This window comes from Salmo trutta, chromosome 36, assembly GCF_901001165.1.
Source record: "Salmo trutta chromosome 36, fSalTru1.1, whole genome shotgun sequence".
Lineage (NCBI taxonomy): Eukaryota > Metazoa > Chordata > Actinopteri > Salmoniformes > Salmonidae > Salmo > Salmo trutta.
Genome location: NC_042992.1, coordinates 24,876,400 through 24,893,073, shown reverse-complemented (window position 1 = coordinate 24,893,073; position 16,674 = coordinate 24,876,400). Strand labels below are relative to the sequence as shown.

The 16,674-nt window shown below is 45.2% G+C and overlaps 1 protein-coding gene across 12 annotated transcripts in view; it reads right to left on the bottom strand.

Annotated features, from left to right (window-relative positions):
* LOC115175712 (receptor-type tyrosine-protein phosphatase U) overlaps nt 1-16,674 on the bottom strand; it is a 326,202-nt gene that overhangs the window by 59,724 nt on the left and 249,804 nt on the right. For all 12 annotated transcript variants that reach the window (XM_029735166.1, XM_029735170.1, XM_029735167.1 and 9 more), the window contains exons 11-15: nt 15,543-15,744; nt 12,658-12,760; nt 11,759-12,050; nt 6,287-6,323; nt 2,274-2,412 (exon numbers count right to left, since the gene is read on the bottom strand). In XM_029735166.1, the coding sequence (XP_029591026.1) occupies nt 2,274-2,412; nt 6,287-6,323; nt 11,759-12,050; nt 12,658-12,760; nt 15,543-15,744 (773 nt within the window). The remainder of the gene's footprint in view (nt 1-2,273; nt 2,413-6,286; nt 6,324-11,758; nt 12,051-12,657; nt 12,761-15,542; nt 15,745-16,674) is intronic.

Below are 16,674 nucleotides of genomic sequence, written 5' to 3'. Positions count from 1 at the left end.
GTGAGGTGGCCTCCAGCAAGGCAAAATAAAAATGTCCATTATTAAATGTTGAAATGTAAAGGTAATTGCCAAAATAATGGAAACACTTGAGTGAATGAGGGATATAAAGTATATTGAAAGCAGGTGCTTCCACACAGTTATGATTCCTGTGTAAATTAAACAATTAACTTCCCATAATGCTTGGGGTCATGTTTAAAAATACTGGGCAGGGCCATTATCTTGGCTAATTCCCAAGCTATAGGTTGACAATGCCCCCATCCACAAACACGAGTGGTCACTGAATGGTTTGATGAGCATGAAAATGATGTAAACCATTTGCCATGGCCATCTCAGTCAACAGATCTCAAACCAATTGAACACAATGACAGATTCTGGAGTGGCGCCTGAGACTGCGTTTTCAACAACCATCAACAAAACACCAAATTATGGAATTTCTCGTGGAAGAATGGTGTCACATCCCTCCAATAGAGTTCCAGTTGCTTGTAGAATTTATACCAAGGTGCATTGAAGCTGTTCTGACTCGTGGTGGTCCAACGGTCTATTAAGATGTTTATGTTGGTGTTTCCTTTATTTTGGCAGTTACCTGTATATGAATGGCGGAAAGGCAAGCGACCATGGAGTAGCAGATAACATGTAGTACAACTGTGTGGTGTTGTGCCAGTGCAACAACCTCTCCCTCAATGTGAGCAAGACAAAGGAGCTGGTCGTGGACTACAGGAAAAGGCGGGCCGAACACACCCCCATTAACATTGACAAGGCTGTATTGGAGCGGGTCGAGAGTTTCAAGTTCCTTGGTGTCCTCATCACCAACAAACTATCATGGTCCAAACACACCAAGACAGTCGTGAAGAGGGCACGACAACACCTTTTGCCCCTCAGGAGACAGAAAAGATTTGGCATGGGTCCCCAGATCTTCAAAAAGATCTAGAGCTGCACCATCGAGAGCATTCTGACCGGTTGCATCACAGCCTGGTATGGCAACTGCTCGGCATCTGACCGTAAGGCTCTACAGAGGGTAGAGCCAAGCTTCCTGCCATCCAGGACCTATATAATAGGCGGTGTCAGAGGAAAGCCCCAAAAATTGTCAGAGACTCCAGTCACTAGAGTCATAGAGTATTTTCTCTACTACTGCACGGCAAGCGGTTCCAGAGTGCCAAGTCTAGGACCAAAAGGCTCCTTAACAGCTTCTACCCCCAAGCCATAATACTGCTGAACAATTAATCAAATGGCCACTGACTATTCACATTGTTGATTAAGGGCTTGTAAGTAAGCATTTCACGGTAAAGTCTACACTTGTTGTATTCGGCTCATGTGACAAATAAAGTTTGATTTAATTTGACATTGGCTGGGTTCCTAGCTAAATAGATTGCTTAATATGCCAGAGAGCACCGGTACACATACAGCTGTCAACCAAGGTACAGTTAGTTCCACGTTCTACTGGTGGTTGGTTGGCTGGTTGCCATTGTGTTTACATAATCAACCACTTTCGGGCACTACGACTCTTCTCCTTGTGACGTCCAACCCTGCTTCTCTGATGTGTATCCCAGCTCCACTCCCTTCATCATGCGGTAATTCTATCCGAAAGGCAATAACAACCTTCCTCTCCAATTAATGGCTCAACCACAGCCACTGTGTTCACTGTGCACTGCACACCTACCCAGATACTGCTATTATATCTGCTTTGACTTGAAAGGACAATGGGATATCATGGCCCTTGATGAAATACTATACTACACACTGAGTGTTATTCTGCTAATATAACGGCAGAGGAAAGGGTGAGAGAAGAGGAATAGGAGAGGAGAGTACAGTACTGCCAAACAGTATTTCCTGGTGGAACTTGGCCAATGATGCTGGAGTGTATAGTTTCTGGGCTAGATGTGTTGCAGCCAATAAAAAAAATATTTATACGGAAAGCTTGGCAACTATAACTGCACCATGTTTCACGAATAATACCGTGCCATGTGTGCAGTTTTGGAAGTAATATACTCCCCATTACCTGCCTAACTCCTAATTGAATGAAGTTGGACTAAGCCTGCCAAGAGGTGATAGAGAAATTCCTTCCCTAATAGGATGCATTTAGTCAAAGGCAACTCTCTGGACCACCTCATGATCAGAATCCCTGTCACACACACGCGCACACGCGCACACACACACACACACACACACACACACACACACACACACACACACACACACACACACACACACACACACACACACACACACACACCACACAAACCTCCACTCACCCATACCCCTACCCCTCCACTTACCCCTTCTTTACGACGATGACGATGGCCCCCAGCAGCAGAATAAGGACCACCAGTCCCCCAGCACAGGCCCCCAAGATCAGACCCATGTCCTCTGCATGTTGGGACACCTCCAGGGTCCTCTTATGGTCCTTACAGGCACCTACAGGGGAGAGACAACGCTGTGTTAGCCTGCTGAACTAAAGCCAGCTGAACAGACCCCTTTTATGGTCCTTACAGGCACCTACAGGGGAGAGACAACGCTGTGTTAGCCTGCTGAACTAAAGCCAGCTGAACAGACCCCTTTTATGGTCCTTACAGGCAGCTACAGAGGAGAGACAAGTTAGAGTGATAGTCTTCTGTATACCACAAGACTGTATTAGCCTGCTGAGCAAAGGCCTTGGCATTAGCTCTTAAGAACTCAGGGTTCGGGCAATCAGACTCCGATAAACAGTAAACCTAGTTAGCCGCCTCTCCCTAGTCCCCGATAAACAGTAAACCTAGTTAGCCTCCTCTCCCTAGTCCCCGATAAACAATAAACCTAGTTAGCTTCCTCTCCCTAGTCCTCGATAAACAGTAAACCTAGTTAGCCTCCTCTCCCTAGTCCCCGATAAACAGTAAACCTAGTTAGCCTCCTCTCCCTAGTCCCCGATAAACAGTAAACCTAGTTAGCCTCCTCTCCCTAGTCCCCGATAAACAGTAAACCTAGTTAGCCTCCTCTCCCTAGTCCTCGATAAACAGTAAACCTAGTTAGCCTCCTCTCCCTAGTCCTCGATAAACAGTAAACCTAGTTAGCCTCCTCTCCCTAGTCCCCGATAAACAGTAAACCTAGTTAGCCTCCTCTCCCTAGTCCCCGATAAACAGTAAACCTAGTTAGCTTCCTCTCCCTAGTCCCCGATAAACAGTAAACCTAGTTAGCTTCCTCTCCCTAGTCCCCGATAAACAATAAACCTAGTTAGCTTCCTCTCCCTAGTCCTCGATAAACAGTAAACCTAGTTAGCCTCCTCTCCCTAGTCCCCGATAAACAGTAAACCTAGTTAGCCTCCTCTCCCTAGTCCCCGATAAACAGTAAACCTAGTTAGCTTCCTCTCCCTAGTCCCCGATAAACAGTAAACCTAGTTAGCTTCCTCTCCCTAGTCCCCGATAAACAGTATACCTAGTTAGCCGAGTAAAATTAGAGTAAAATCAGGTTATTATCCCTCTCACACTGGGTATTATATCCACCTGGGTGAATACACTGGCAGAGAGGGAGGGAGGGAGGGGATATGGAGATAGGGGGGAGGGAGGGAGGGAGCGAGAGAGATGAAGAGATAATGCATGGTAGTGAAGTGCAGCTCTGCCTTTGTCATTGACTATGTTCCATAATAGCTAACAGGCTTGGATAAGGAGGAAGATTTTAAGCCGCTAACTAACCAGCAACAGTTGGTGCAGCCAGAGCGGAAAGCTGGACAGACTTGGCCTACATGTGTTTAGAAAACACACCAATTACCTCAGCTAATAGCTAGCTGGAAGTTCATTCAGTCAACCATTTTCTATGCACATATGTCACAGTCTCACAGCATTCATTGTGTCTCTGCATTTCCATCAGAGCTATAACAACATGACATCTCTCTCAAGGTGAATTTAGAGCTTCCGTGGTGTCGTTTTCCAGAAGTGTTTATTGACGACTAGAGACAGAATTGGTTGAGAATTATGATCCTGTACACCTGCGAGCATACGCTTAATTAAAAGTCTTCTCTCCGATGGGTAAACAAAAAGGAGAGTGAATGAAATCTATCTATCACTGGAGGCACGAAGCTAAAACCAATTATCTACCTATTTTCACCATCCATCCTTCTATCCTTTCAGCTGGATGTGGTCCTCTCTCCGTCAGCTCACTTACCATTAAAAACATCTCTCTTTTGCCCTCTCTCTCTCTCTTTTGCCATCTCTCTCTCATTTGCCATCTCTCTCTCTCTCTGTTTTGTTCTCTCTCTCTCAATCCCTTTCTACCAGTTAGCTACAGCACAACCAATTTGAACAGCATCCATGTTTTCTTCTCTCCCTCCCACTAAGGCATAATATTTTGTCGGCATGGTGGGTAATTTTGCCTGAGCCTTAAAAGCCTGTTCAGGAAAACAGAGTGTGGCCTGCTGAAATTTGGATTGCAGATGATTGTAGCTCTGCTGGCTAGCTGGCTCTCTCTCCAGCCTCCAAGTCCACTTTACTAATGTGTGTGTGAATCACTGTGTTCTTATTGACTCCTGCTGTAGGAAGCACGTTGCCATCCAAAAGTTTACACCACTAAAACTTTCTGCATGGAGGAAAGGTGGAGGGAGAGAGACAGAGAGAGAGAGTGTAAGAGGAGAGAGAATCTATGAGAGAATGTGTGTGAGAAAAAGATTAGGATGGTGGGAGGAGGAAAGAAAGGTGGTGGGACGGACAGAACACACATTTTATCTTCATCTGCCAGTGTTAGTATGTTATTAATCATATATTGTGCTGGTGTCAGCCCGGAACACCTGAGGTGTGAAACTAGTCATCTAAAGACATCAGCATGCTTCAGTTTGGCTGGCGCCTAGCCCAACTTGGCTAGCTGAACTGAACGAGTGTGCTTGCGTACTCCCTTAAATGGCCTTCGCTTAAAAAACTAGAAAAAAAAGCAGCAATAGTACTTTGTCCATTTTGAGACGCCGTCGCCAGCATACACTTCCTCAACATGTCAATAATTTTGACGTTTTTGCCTTAAGCGGCCCGTCTCTTTCCCCGTCGGTCTCCCTGCTTCACACTTGACATGAGTCCTATCCTTTCATTACGCAGTCACAGAGAGAGAGAGAGGGAGAGAGAGAGAGAGAGAGAGAGAGAGAGGGGGGGGGTGAAAGAGAGAGGGAGAGAGAGAGAGAGAGAGAGAGAGAGAGAGAGAGAGAGAGAGAGAGGGGGGGGGGTGAAAGAGAGAGAGAGAGAGAGAGAGAGAGAGGGGGGGGGGGGGTGAAAGAGAGAGGGAGAGAGAGAGGGGGGAGTGAAAGAGAGAGAGAGAGAGGGGGGGGGGTGAAAGAGGGAGAGAGGGGGGAGTGAAAGAGAGAGAGGGGAAAATAAATGTGTGAGAGGAACATGTTATATGTGTTCATGTGTGTGGGCGTGTTAGAGAGCGATAAAGAAAGGTTGTATAATGAGAGAGTGAGAGAAGAAGCTTGAGGAGGACAGACAGACAATAAGACAGCAATAAGACAGAACGAGTGTGTGTGTGTGTGTGTGTGTCTGTGTGTGTATGTGTGTGTGTGTGTGTGTGTGTGTGTGTGTGTGTGTGTGAGAGAGAGAGAGAGAAAAATAAAGAATGCCAGTGTACCCTGCCTCCTGAACCTCTCTTTCCCACCACAGAAACTGGAACAGCACCAATCTCTCCTCTCTCCCTTCCTCCCTCCACCATGCCACCTCGTCACCGCTACGTACCAAATTAAGGGTATTATAAATATGCTTCTGAGAACCCTCCTCTGTACACATACACAGCTCCTCTGCCCTGGTGGTGTGTAGTGCCAGCAGACAATGGCGACGAGAGACCCTTTGATGCTTCAAATAACAGGGTGCAGGGAGAGAGAGAGAGTAGGGAGAGGAAGGAATCCAATTTCTACAGGGCTTCCTTCTCTAGTGCGCTCTTGATGTGAGGACGCTTCAAATAACAGAGAGAATGCAGGGAGAGAGAAAGAAGGGAGAAGAAGGGATCTAATTTCTACAGGGTCTCTCTCTCCCCTCTCTCTCTCCCCTCTCTCTCTTCCCCTCTCTCTCTCTCTCTCGCTCTCTCCCCTCTCTCTCTCTCCCTCCCCTCTCTCCCCCCCCTCTCTCTCTCCCCCCCTCTCACTCGCTCTCTCCCCTCTCTCTCTCTCTCTCTCTCTCTCTCTCTCAGCTTCATCTTTCAAAACGCATCAGAGTGTCTGTAAAACATCATGAAGCATAGAACATGTAAACACTGCTTTGCCAGAAAGCATTCTTATGTAGTCTATTTCTCAAAGCCTCTCAATGATGAAGATAGAAGAAGATAGAAGGGAACGATCTGAACGTACCTTTACGGGCAATCCGGATGCAGTTCATTCTCGTCTCCTGTAACAAGAATGGGAGGTTCATTAGCATGGGATAACCACAAGCAAAAATAAAACACATCAAACATCTATTTTATAAGCATAGAACAGGTGTCAGAGTGTGTGTGTATCTGTGTGTGTCTTAGTCACCGAGTCCACCTCTGTGTGGTAAAGTGCAAACTACCTAATTAAAAAACTCAGTCAGGGAAGAAAGCAGATGACATCTAATTTTAAATGTGATTGTGAGTGACCTGTCCTCTGTTCTCATCAACAACATCCGGACCCCTGGCCCACCCAACCCATTACACACACGCCCCCCTCCTAACCCTCCACCTAGCTAGCCCATCACAGCGATACCATAGACACATTGTCAAATTAAGATTAGCACATGCTAAATCAGGTTTTATACAAGGGGGGCAATTATGCTAATCTAATTGGAGCTCTGATATTGGAGTCAGAACCCTTTCACCTCAGCGACTGCGAAATTGCCTTTTTTAATTGAAAACCTGTTCTGGGTGGATCTGTATCCACCCACCTCTTAGTCAGGGAGATAGAAGTTGTATTTACCCACAATTCACAGGTTATTACAGCCCCACCTGCTGATATATCATGTGTCATCTTGTCCTCTGTCAAGGTTGACCTGACTCTGAGACAGGACCTTTTGGCATTAAAACAGAGTGGATCCAAAATGGCACCCTATTCCCTATATAGTACATTACTTATGACCCTGGTCAAATAGAATGTTGGACTTAGCCATAGTATCCTACTGACTGCTGATGACACCTCCCTGCCTGCTATGTTCTGATGTTATTTCTAGAATGATCCTCAGATATGATGCCAATATTTCTAGCCAATATCACAGGTTGAGTGAGGTAGCTGGTAGCAGAAGATGATTACGGTTGATAACTACATTGACAGGAAATTAACCAGCAGATCCTATAGTGGACAGAAGCATTTCAAGAAGCCGCAGCTGATTACGCTGTTTAATATCTTTAATATTGCATCAATAGAGAATTGGGAAAAGGGTCAAAAGATTTGTATCAAAACTATTTAGTAGTTTTAGTAGTGTTTTGCAAGGTTGGTCTGGAAATTCTGTCAAAATATGTGTGACGGACACAGCAAAAGACTGACAGATTATATACACTCTGTGGCCAGTTTATTGGGTACACCCATCTAGTACTAGGCGAACCCCCCTTTGCCTCCATAACATACTGAATTCTCTGGGGCATGGAAATGTTGCTCAAATAATATCAATGTGCAAAGGAAAACATCCTCACACTATTACACCACCGCCACCAGCCTGTACAGTTGACACGAGGTAGGATGGGGCCATGGACTCATGCTGCTTACGCCAAATCCTGACTCTGCCGTCAGCATGACGCAACAGGAACCAGGATTTGTCGGACCAGGCAATGTTTTTCCGCTCCTCAATTATTCAGTGTTGGTGATGGCGTGCCCACTGGAGCCGCTTCTTCTTGTTTTTAGCTGATAGGAGTGGAACCTGGTTTGGTGCTCTGCGTTGTGCGTTCAGAGATGCCTTTCTGCACACCGCTGTTGTACTGCGCCGTTATTTGCCTGTTTGTGGCCCGCCTGTTAGCTTGCACATTCTTGCACACACCGATAAATCCACGATAATTGAGAATTTCAATAAGCATTTTTCTACGGCTGGCCATGCTTTACACCTGGCTACCCCTACCCCAATCAACAGCCCTGCACCCCCCACAGCAAATTGCCCAAGCCTCCCCCATTTCTCCTTCACCCAAATCCAGATAGCTGATGTTGTGAAAGAGCTGCAAAATCTGGACCCCTACAAATCAGCCAGGCTAGACAATCTGGACCCTCTCTTTCTAAAATTATCCGCCGAAATTGTTGCAACCGCTATTATTAGCCTGTTCAACCTCTCTTTCGTATCGTCTGAGATCTTCAAAGATTGGAAAGCTGCCGCGGTCATCGCCGTCTTCAAAGGGGGAGACACTCTAGACCCAAACTGCTACAGACCTATATCTATCCTACCCTGCCTTTCTAAGGTCTTCGAAAGCCAAGTTAACAAACAGATCACCGACCATTTCGAATCCCACCGTACCTTCTCCGCTATGCAATCTGGTTTCCGTACTGGTCATGGGTGCACCTCAGCCACGCTCAAGGTCTTAAACGATATCATAACCGCCATCGATAAGAGACAATACTGTGCAGCTGTATTCATCGACCTGGCCAAGGCTTTCGACTCTGTCAATCACCACATTCTTATCGGCAGACTCAACAGCCTTGGCTTCTCAAATGACTGCTTCGCCTGGTTCACCAACTACTTCTCAGACAAAGTTCAGTGTGTCAAATCAGGGGGCCTGTTGTCCAGACCTCTGGCAATCTCTATGGGGTGCCACAGGGTCCAATTCTCAGGCCGACTCTTCTCTGTATACATCAATGATGTCGCTCTTGCTGCTGGTGATTCTCTGATCCACCTCTACGCAGACTACACCATTCTGTATACTTCTGGCCCTTCTTTGGACACTGTGTTAACTAACCTCCAGACGAGCTTCAATGCCATACAACTCTCCTTCCATTGCCTCCAACTGCTCTTAAATGCAAGTAAAACTAAATGCATGCTCTTCAACCGATCGCTGCCCGCGCTTGCCCGCCCGTCCAGCATCACTACTCTGGATGGTTCTGACTTAGAATATGTGGACAACTACAAATACCTAGGTGTCTGGTTAAACTGTAAGCTCTCCTTCCAGACTCACATTAAGCATCTCCAATCCAAAATTAAATCTAGAATCAGCTTCCTATTTCGCAACAAAGCATCCTTCACTCATGCTGCCAAACATACCCTCGTAAAACTGACTATCCTACCAATCCTAGACTTCGGTGATGTCATTTACAAAATAGCCTCCAACACTCTACTCAGCAAATTGGATGCAGTCTATCACAGTACCATCCGTTTTGTCACCAAAGCCCCATATACTACCCACCACTATGACCTGTGTGCTCTCGTTGGCTGGCCCTCGCTTCATGTTCATCGCCAAACCCACTTGCTCCAGGTCACCTATAAGTCTTTGCTAGGTAAAGCCCCGCCTTATCTCAGCTCACTGGTCACCATAGCAGCACCCACCCGTAGCACACGCTCCAGCAGGTATATTTCACTGGTCACCCCCAAAGCCAATTCCTCATTTGGCCGCCTTTCCTTCTAGTTCTCTGCTGCCAATGACTGGAACGAACTGCAAAAACCACTGAAGCTGGAGACTCACATCTCCCTCACAAACTTTAAGCACCAGCTGTCAGAGCAGCTCACAGATCACTGCACCTGTAAATATCCAACTCCCTCGTCTCCATACTGTTATTTATTTTATTTATTTTGCTCCTTTGCATCCCAGTATCTCTACTTGCACACTCATCTTCTGCACATCTATCACTCCAGTGTTTAATTGCTATATTGTAATTATTTCGCCACAACGGCCTATTTATTGCCTTACCTCCCTTATCCTACCTCATTTGCACACACTGTATATAGACTTTTTCTATCCTATTATTGACTCTGTTTGTTTATTCCATGTGTAACTCTGTGTTGTTGTTTGTGTCGCACTGCTTTGCTTTATCTTGGCCAGGTCAGAGTTGTAAATGAGAACTTGTTCTCAACTAGCCTACCTGCTTAAATAAAGGTGAAATAAAAAAAATAAAAAAAAATAAAACATCTCCTTCGACCTCTCATCAACATTTTCGTCCACAGGACTGCCGCTGACTGGATGTTTTTGTTTGTTGCGCCATTCTCTGTAAACACTAGACACTGTCGTGCGTGAAAAGCCCAGGAGGCAAGCCGTTTCTGACATACTGGAACCGGCGGGCTGGACACCAGTGATCATACCATGCTCAAAGTCGCTTAGGTCACTCTTTGCCCATTCTAACATTCAATCAAACAGTAACTGAATGCCTCGATGTCCGTCTGCTTGTTTTATATAGCATGCCACGGCCACGTGACTCACTGTCTGTAGGAGTGGGTTTGTGATGTGTGTGTGATGTGTGTGTGTGTGTGTGTGGGTATGTGTCTGAGCACTTCTGTGTTTTATAAAGAACTGATTGCACCAATCTTGCTGTCTTTCAAGCTCCAGTAAAGACATCCGTCAAAGCAATTACAGTTCCATTCAGTGGCAGCAGCAGCTCTCAGAGCCATGGTTCTGGAAACCTACAGCTAATTATCCTGAATAATTGTCAAAAAATTATGTGCTTCCCCCTTTTTGCAGAGCCAGCAAATACACACACACACACACACACACACACACACACACACACACACACACACACACACACACACACACACACACACACACACACACACACACACACACACACACACACACACACACACACAAATAGAGAAGTTTTATAAACAGACTGAGATAAAATTGCTCGCAGGGCAGACAGAGAAACAATAATATACATGAATTTGAATATTCCAATCTTATGAGCTGCTTTGTCAGGATGGAATAGAGCGGTGGCTAAGAGTGCTCTAAGAGGTAGGTAAACGTACAACTATAATAACACCACAGTCATAATGAGACGCACCAAAAAAACATTTCATTGGGTATTAAGGGGGGACGGAGGAGACATTAGAACTGCAGGCCACTGATGTCAAAGGGTTCAGTATTAGCTTTAATGATCGATAGTTAAGACACACAAGAGATTGAGTCAGAGTGTGATTCAGAAGACACACACACACTAAGGGTAAGTCCTTGACCTTACAGCCAAGGGAAGTTAGTCATTCCAGCATTACAACCTATGGAACCTTCTAACCTGTAGAGATTTTTGCATCCTAGCAACCACGTAGGAAGCACGTGTTGACCAGTTCTGCCCTGGGACTCTCTCTGATGCATTTTGACCCAGGCGATTGCAGTACAACGACTGAAGACGCAGTTTCCAAACCGCCTTGGCGCACACCTTTTATTAAACACTTTTTTAATAAATATGCAGCTACCAGAGTCATATAGTCATACTGTATACATGATGCATGATATCCAACTTTCTCTGAGAGGCTGAAGCCAGGCAGACCAGACTGTAGTCATTTAGCTCCATATGGGCTTTATGATTGAAACAGCACCTGGCCCACTACTTCCTCTTTTTATCTACCATAAGTCTCATTTCAGTTTCCTCTAGGCAGCAGGCTCAGAGGGGACAGGGACAGAAAAAAAGAAAGAAAGAAAGAAAGAAAGAAAGAAAGAAAGAAAGAAAGAAAGAAAGAAAGAAAAAAAGAAAGAACGAGTCCAAAACAGCCTGAGTTTCAGAGCTGAAGTACTTCTCTCCTACAGCCACAGTTTTACCTTCTCAATTCAATAACACTTGATTTGTCCCAAAGGACTGAAGTTTAGGCTGGTCCCCTGATCTGTCCGTGCTGTCTTGCTTACTCCTATGGCATGTTTGACAAAGACTCCAGACTTGACTCAGACTTTATTGACAGGTCTATAAACTTACCCCTCTGAAGTTGCTTATAGCCTGGAAGAAGACTAGGTAGTTCTTGGAGGGGTCCAGGGGAGTGTTCCAGTAGCCGTTATAGGTGTGGTTGTCCCCTACTGTGAACGGAGTGGCCTCAGGGAGACTGGAGGGGGGAAGCTCAGCCGTGTAGTAGTGGGACTTAGACTGAGCCTCCACCTGTGACGCTGGCACAGGGAAACAGTCTGACCCGCTACCCAGCTCCCTCCTCCTCCTCCTGCTCCTCCTGACCCGCCTGGAACCGTCCTCTTCTACTACCACCACCTGGTACGCACTGCGGAGAGAAGGATGACAACAGACTGATAGGTGATAACTACGCTGGAAACAAATGGCCCTCTTAAAGGGGAAATCTGCAGTAGATACATCCATTTTTGGACTTGTAAATTAGTTATATAGATTCTTAAAGAATCCAACTTAAAAATGTCTCATGAGCTTAGTTCAACTGTCGTACCCCATCAGAACCCAAAATAAAAGGTTGTTTTACTCCAAAGTTTATAAACAAAGTAACACTCTATAGCCTCAAAACATGGTTAAGACTTTAATTTTGATATCATGGATGGTCAGTCCTTGCATCCATAGCTCGGTCTATGAATGTGAGAGTGCCAGGCCCATCTCTCAGCTTTATAACGAAACAGTGGTGGGGAGAATGCTTTATTGTTGTTTCAACTACGGATAGTCCCTTTAAGGTCAACCTTGTAAAAAAAGTTCTCAAAGACACTTCCTGATTAAATAAAAGGTGGAATAAAATAGGAAACACAAATCAAATAGCAATGACATTTATTCAAAACATTCTTGTTATACAAGTGAACATATTGATCTAGTGGTAGACATGGGTGATAGTTGTGTGAGGCCTATTACTGTGATTAGTAATGTGACTGTACCTGACTGGTGCTCCTCTGCCAAGCGCTGGTCTCAACAGCACCGTGATGGTGCTCTCTGACTCACTGAGTGGGGCTGGGACATCCTCATAGTCAAACACTGGGGCTGAGAGAGGAGGAGAGAGGGGATAGGAAGATGGAGGGGGAAGGGGAGATACAGATGGAGGTGGAGAGGGGGAAGGGAGAGTGTGGTTGTGAGAGAGAGATTGATTGATTGATTGATTGATGATGATAGAACAAGAGAGAGAAAGAGACAGAGAGAGAGATAGAACATGAGAGAGAAAGAGAGGGAGAGAGAGAGATAGAACATGAGAGAAAGAGACAGAGAGAGAGATAGAACATGAGAGAGAAAGAGACAGAGAGAGAGATAGAACATGAGAGAGAAAGAGACCGAGAGAGAGAGAAAACATGAGAGAGAAAGAAACCGAGAGAGAGAGAACATGAGAGAGAGAACATGAGAGAGAAAGAGACAAAGAGAGATAGAACATGAGAGAGAAAGAGACAGAGAGAGATAGAAAATGAGATTAAAAGAAAGAGAGAGAGAGAGATAGAAAATGAGGGAGTAAGTAACAAAACAATCATATATAACACAGGAAGTGGGATAAAACTCACTCACATAGACAGCTGCAGGACATTCCCATAATTATTCACAGGGACGATAAGAATCCCCTGTAATTACAATACATCTCACAGCCACACCCCCTTGAACAGGACTGCAGACTGGAACATACTTTGGTAAGCTCCCATCTATGGGAACACACACACATTGTGTTCCCGTCTCTGTTTACCGTTAAAAGACAATTAGCAAAGGAGCAGCCAGCCAATAAAAAACATGAGCTTTCACAGTAAAGAAAGATTATTAATAATCAGCTAAACCAACAGCCTCTGAAATGAAAGGATGCAAGACTTCACTCTCACACAGTCACACACAGTATCTGTGCATGTGCACAGGTTCCTTTCACGCTGTTCCCAGCGTGGGAGCCAGGGCACCAAAACAGCGGAGAAGTTTTGCCTCGCGCTTCAATGCTCTTAGTTGTTGTGGAAATTGTTAACTCATATCGCGGAGTCTACCTGGTGTTGTTTTTCCATTTTGGGTCAGAAGAAAAAGGGTTCTTTGGCTGTCCCCATAGGAGAACCGTTTTTTGGTTCCAGGTAGAACCCTTTTGGGTTCCATGTAAAACCCTTTCCACAAAAGGTTCTACATGGAACCCAAGTGAATGCAGGTGAAAGCTACGATCCCCTATTGGTGTCACTTGTTAAATCCACTTCAATCAGTGTTGATGAAGAGGAGGAGAGAGGTTAAAGAAGGATTTTCAAGCCTTGAGACAATTGAGACATGGATTGTGTATGTGTGCTATTCAGAGGGTGAATGGGCAAAACAAAAAATGTAAGTGCCTTTGAACGGGGTATGGTAGTAGGTGTCAGGCGCACTGGTTTGAGTGTGTCAAGAACTGCAACGCTGCTGAGTTTCACGCTCAACAGTTTCCCATGTGTACCAAAAATGGCCCACCACCCAAAGGACATACAGACAACTGTGGGAAGCATTGGAATCGACATGGGCCAGCATCCCTTGTGGAACGCTTTCGGCACCTTGTAGAGTCCATTCCCCGAATGAATTGAGACTGTTCTGAGGGCAAAAGGGGGTGCAACTCAATATTACGAAGATGTTCCTAATGTTTTGTACACTCAGTTGAGGTTAAACCCAAAAATATTAGACAGAGTAAGAGTGTAACATACACATTCATGGCTAGTACTAACTCAGTACAGAGAAACTGGAGAACGTGTGTAGTATGGCTGGATTCAATACCTTCAACCGCTGGATAGAAAACCAAGCCTTTGTAAATGTATGAATGACCGAGGTTGAAGGCTAATGAAGAGAGCACACTTTCCTTTATTGTGGTGGGTTTAAGAGGGTATGTTAGAGAAATACATGAATAGAGTTAAGTGGAAAGGCTAGAGAGAGAGGGGGGCTGAGAGAGAGATGAGACAGGTCAGAGGTGACGGTTGCAGTACTTTATCCACAGCAGCTCACAGGTCATGGGTCAAGCACTGACTGTGCTCAATAGAGAAGACCTGTACAACCACACAAAAGTGAAAGAGATGGACTGAGCCAGTGGGATTTATCCAGCCATACATGCTCCACCATGATGTTATTTCATACTTTAATGCCACCGTCTGTAATTTGTTTTACAGCCAAACTCTTCATTAATTGAAATGGTCATTGAACAGCAGTGACTATTGCAGTTTGTACATTTAAAGGGGTGGAAAAGTCACAGGTCATTAACTAGCCTCATCGTGCAATAGATTTATCTTGATTCTAGAGTGACTCACTCAACTAACTGGCCATTAATTCCCAGTAAATGTTATTATTTCTCACAAAACGGGGGAAAAAGAAGAAATGCAAATCGGACACCCAGGGGCTGCTATTGTCAGGTGCTTTAGAAAAGTTGAAAAGCTACCACACACTGTGTTTGGAAATGATCATACTGTATATTTATTTGTGTGCCAAAGTTCAGGCCTCCCGGCCTTGCTCTGACGCAGGTCGTGAGGCTAGAACATTAGTGCAAAAATAGGTATGGGATCATTCGCAAGCTCACTGTGTGGGAGAAGGGAATGTATTTTCTTTGAACAAGACCCAGGAACCCTATGCTATCCTGATGCAGTGAAAAAGAGTGAAAAATAATCTAAACATAAAGTAAGCGTTTGAAACATCTTTGTGTGGACCTATCACATTTTTGCTTACACAGAGTCAGTCCCATCTCTCAGGACAGAACAAGGAACAAGTCATCAAGTCAAACAACCCACAGCAACCCCTCTAGTCTACCCCTAGCCTCATTCTCAGCCCTAACCCTGAGGCGTCAGTCATTGCTCATTCCATAGAACCTCACCGGAGATGTTGGTGGTGATCTCAGTGAGGGCGGTTTGTCCGAAGCCCTTGGCGGTGCGAGCTCTAACAGACACCAGGTAGGTGGTGCCGGGGTGTAGGCCAGAGAACATGTGGTATGTTTCGTTCCTCAGTTTGGAAACGGTACGGCGAGGGCCTGGTACATTGATACCTGGGTCGGATGACTCGATGCCCTGGTAACTGATCTGGGGACCGGGAACAAAACACAGACAAATAGGGTCACTATGCTGTGTTGTTGTTGTTGTAGTAAGAGTATTGTTGTTCTAACAGATTTAGGAACAAGGAACAAAACACAAACCATAGAATCACAATGAGTAGTCTCTGATGACAAACTGTGAACATAAATGAATCAAAACCAGATTTGATTCCACTACCTGAGATCATTTGATAGGTGTTGTTATTGTTGTTAGTGTTATTGTTGTCGGAGGAGAGAGAGATATTTTGCTGTGGGTTGTTTCAATGTTGGGAGTCAAGCAGATATTTTACAAATGAGGTGGTGTTACTGTGTCTCTGACTGTGCCTGCCTACATTGCAGCCCAACCCACAGTGACACCATGGAGCCCAAAATGAGATCATTCCTGTTATCATCATGTGTTACTGAAGGAAGCACTCAGAACGTCTCCTCTGTCACCACACAGACAACCAACACCCCCAATTATTTCTGCTGCTGTTCTCTTCTGCTTCACTCTCCTTTCTTTTCTCAGAGATCCCGTTCTCAGTGCCTCTCTCTTCTAACGTTCCTCTCTTCTCTTCTTTCCCTCGCTCTCCTCCCCCCTCTCTCTTCTCTATCTTCTCTTCTCTAGCCACTCACCAGGCAGCTCTGACACGTCCTTGTTTCTCATTCTCCTCTCTCCTGATTCAACCGTCTATTCTCACTCCTCCATACCTCCCTTCTTTCACACACTGCCTAAATTCATCTTCCCACTTCTCATCATCTTCTCCCTATTCCTACTGCATCTTCCTTTTGCTTTCTCAACCTTCAATATCTATTCCAACAATTTCTTCCTTTCATCATTCTATCAGTCTCTCTCCATCTCACTATTTACATGTCTCATGCAGTACTTTATCCACAGCAGCTCACAGGTCATGGGTCAAGCACTGACTGTGCTCAATAG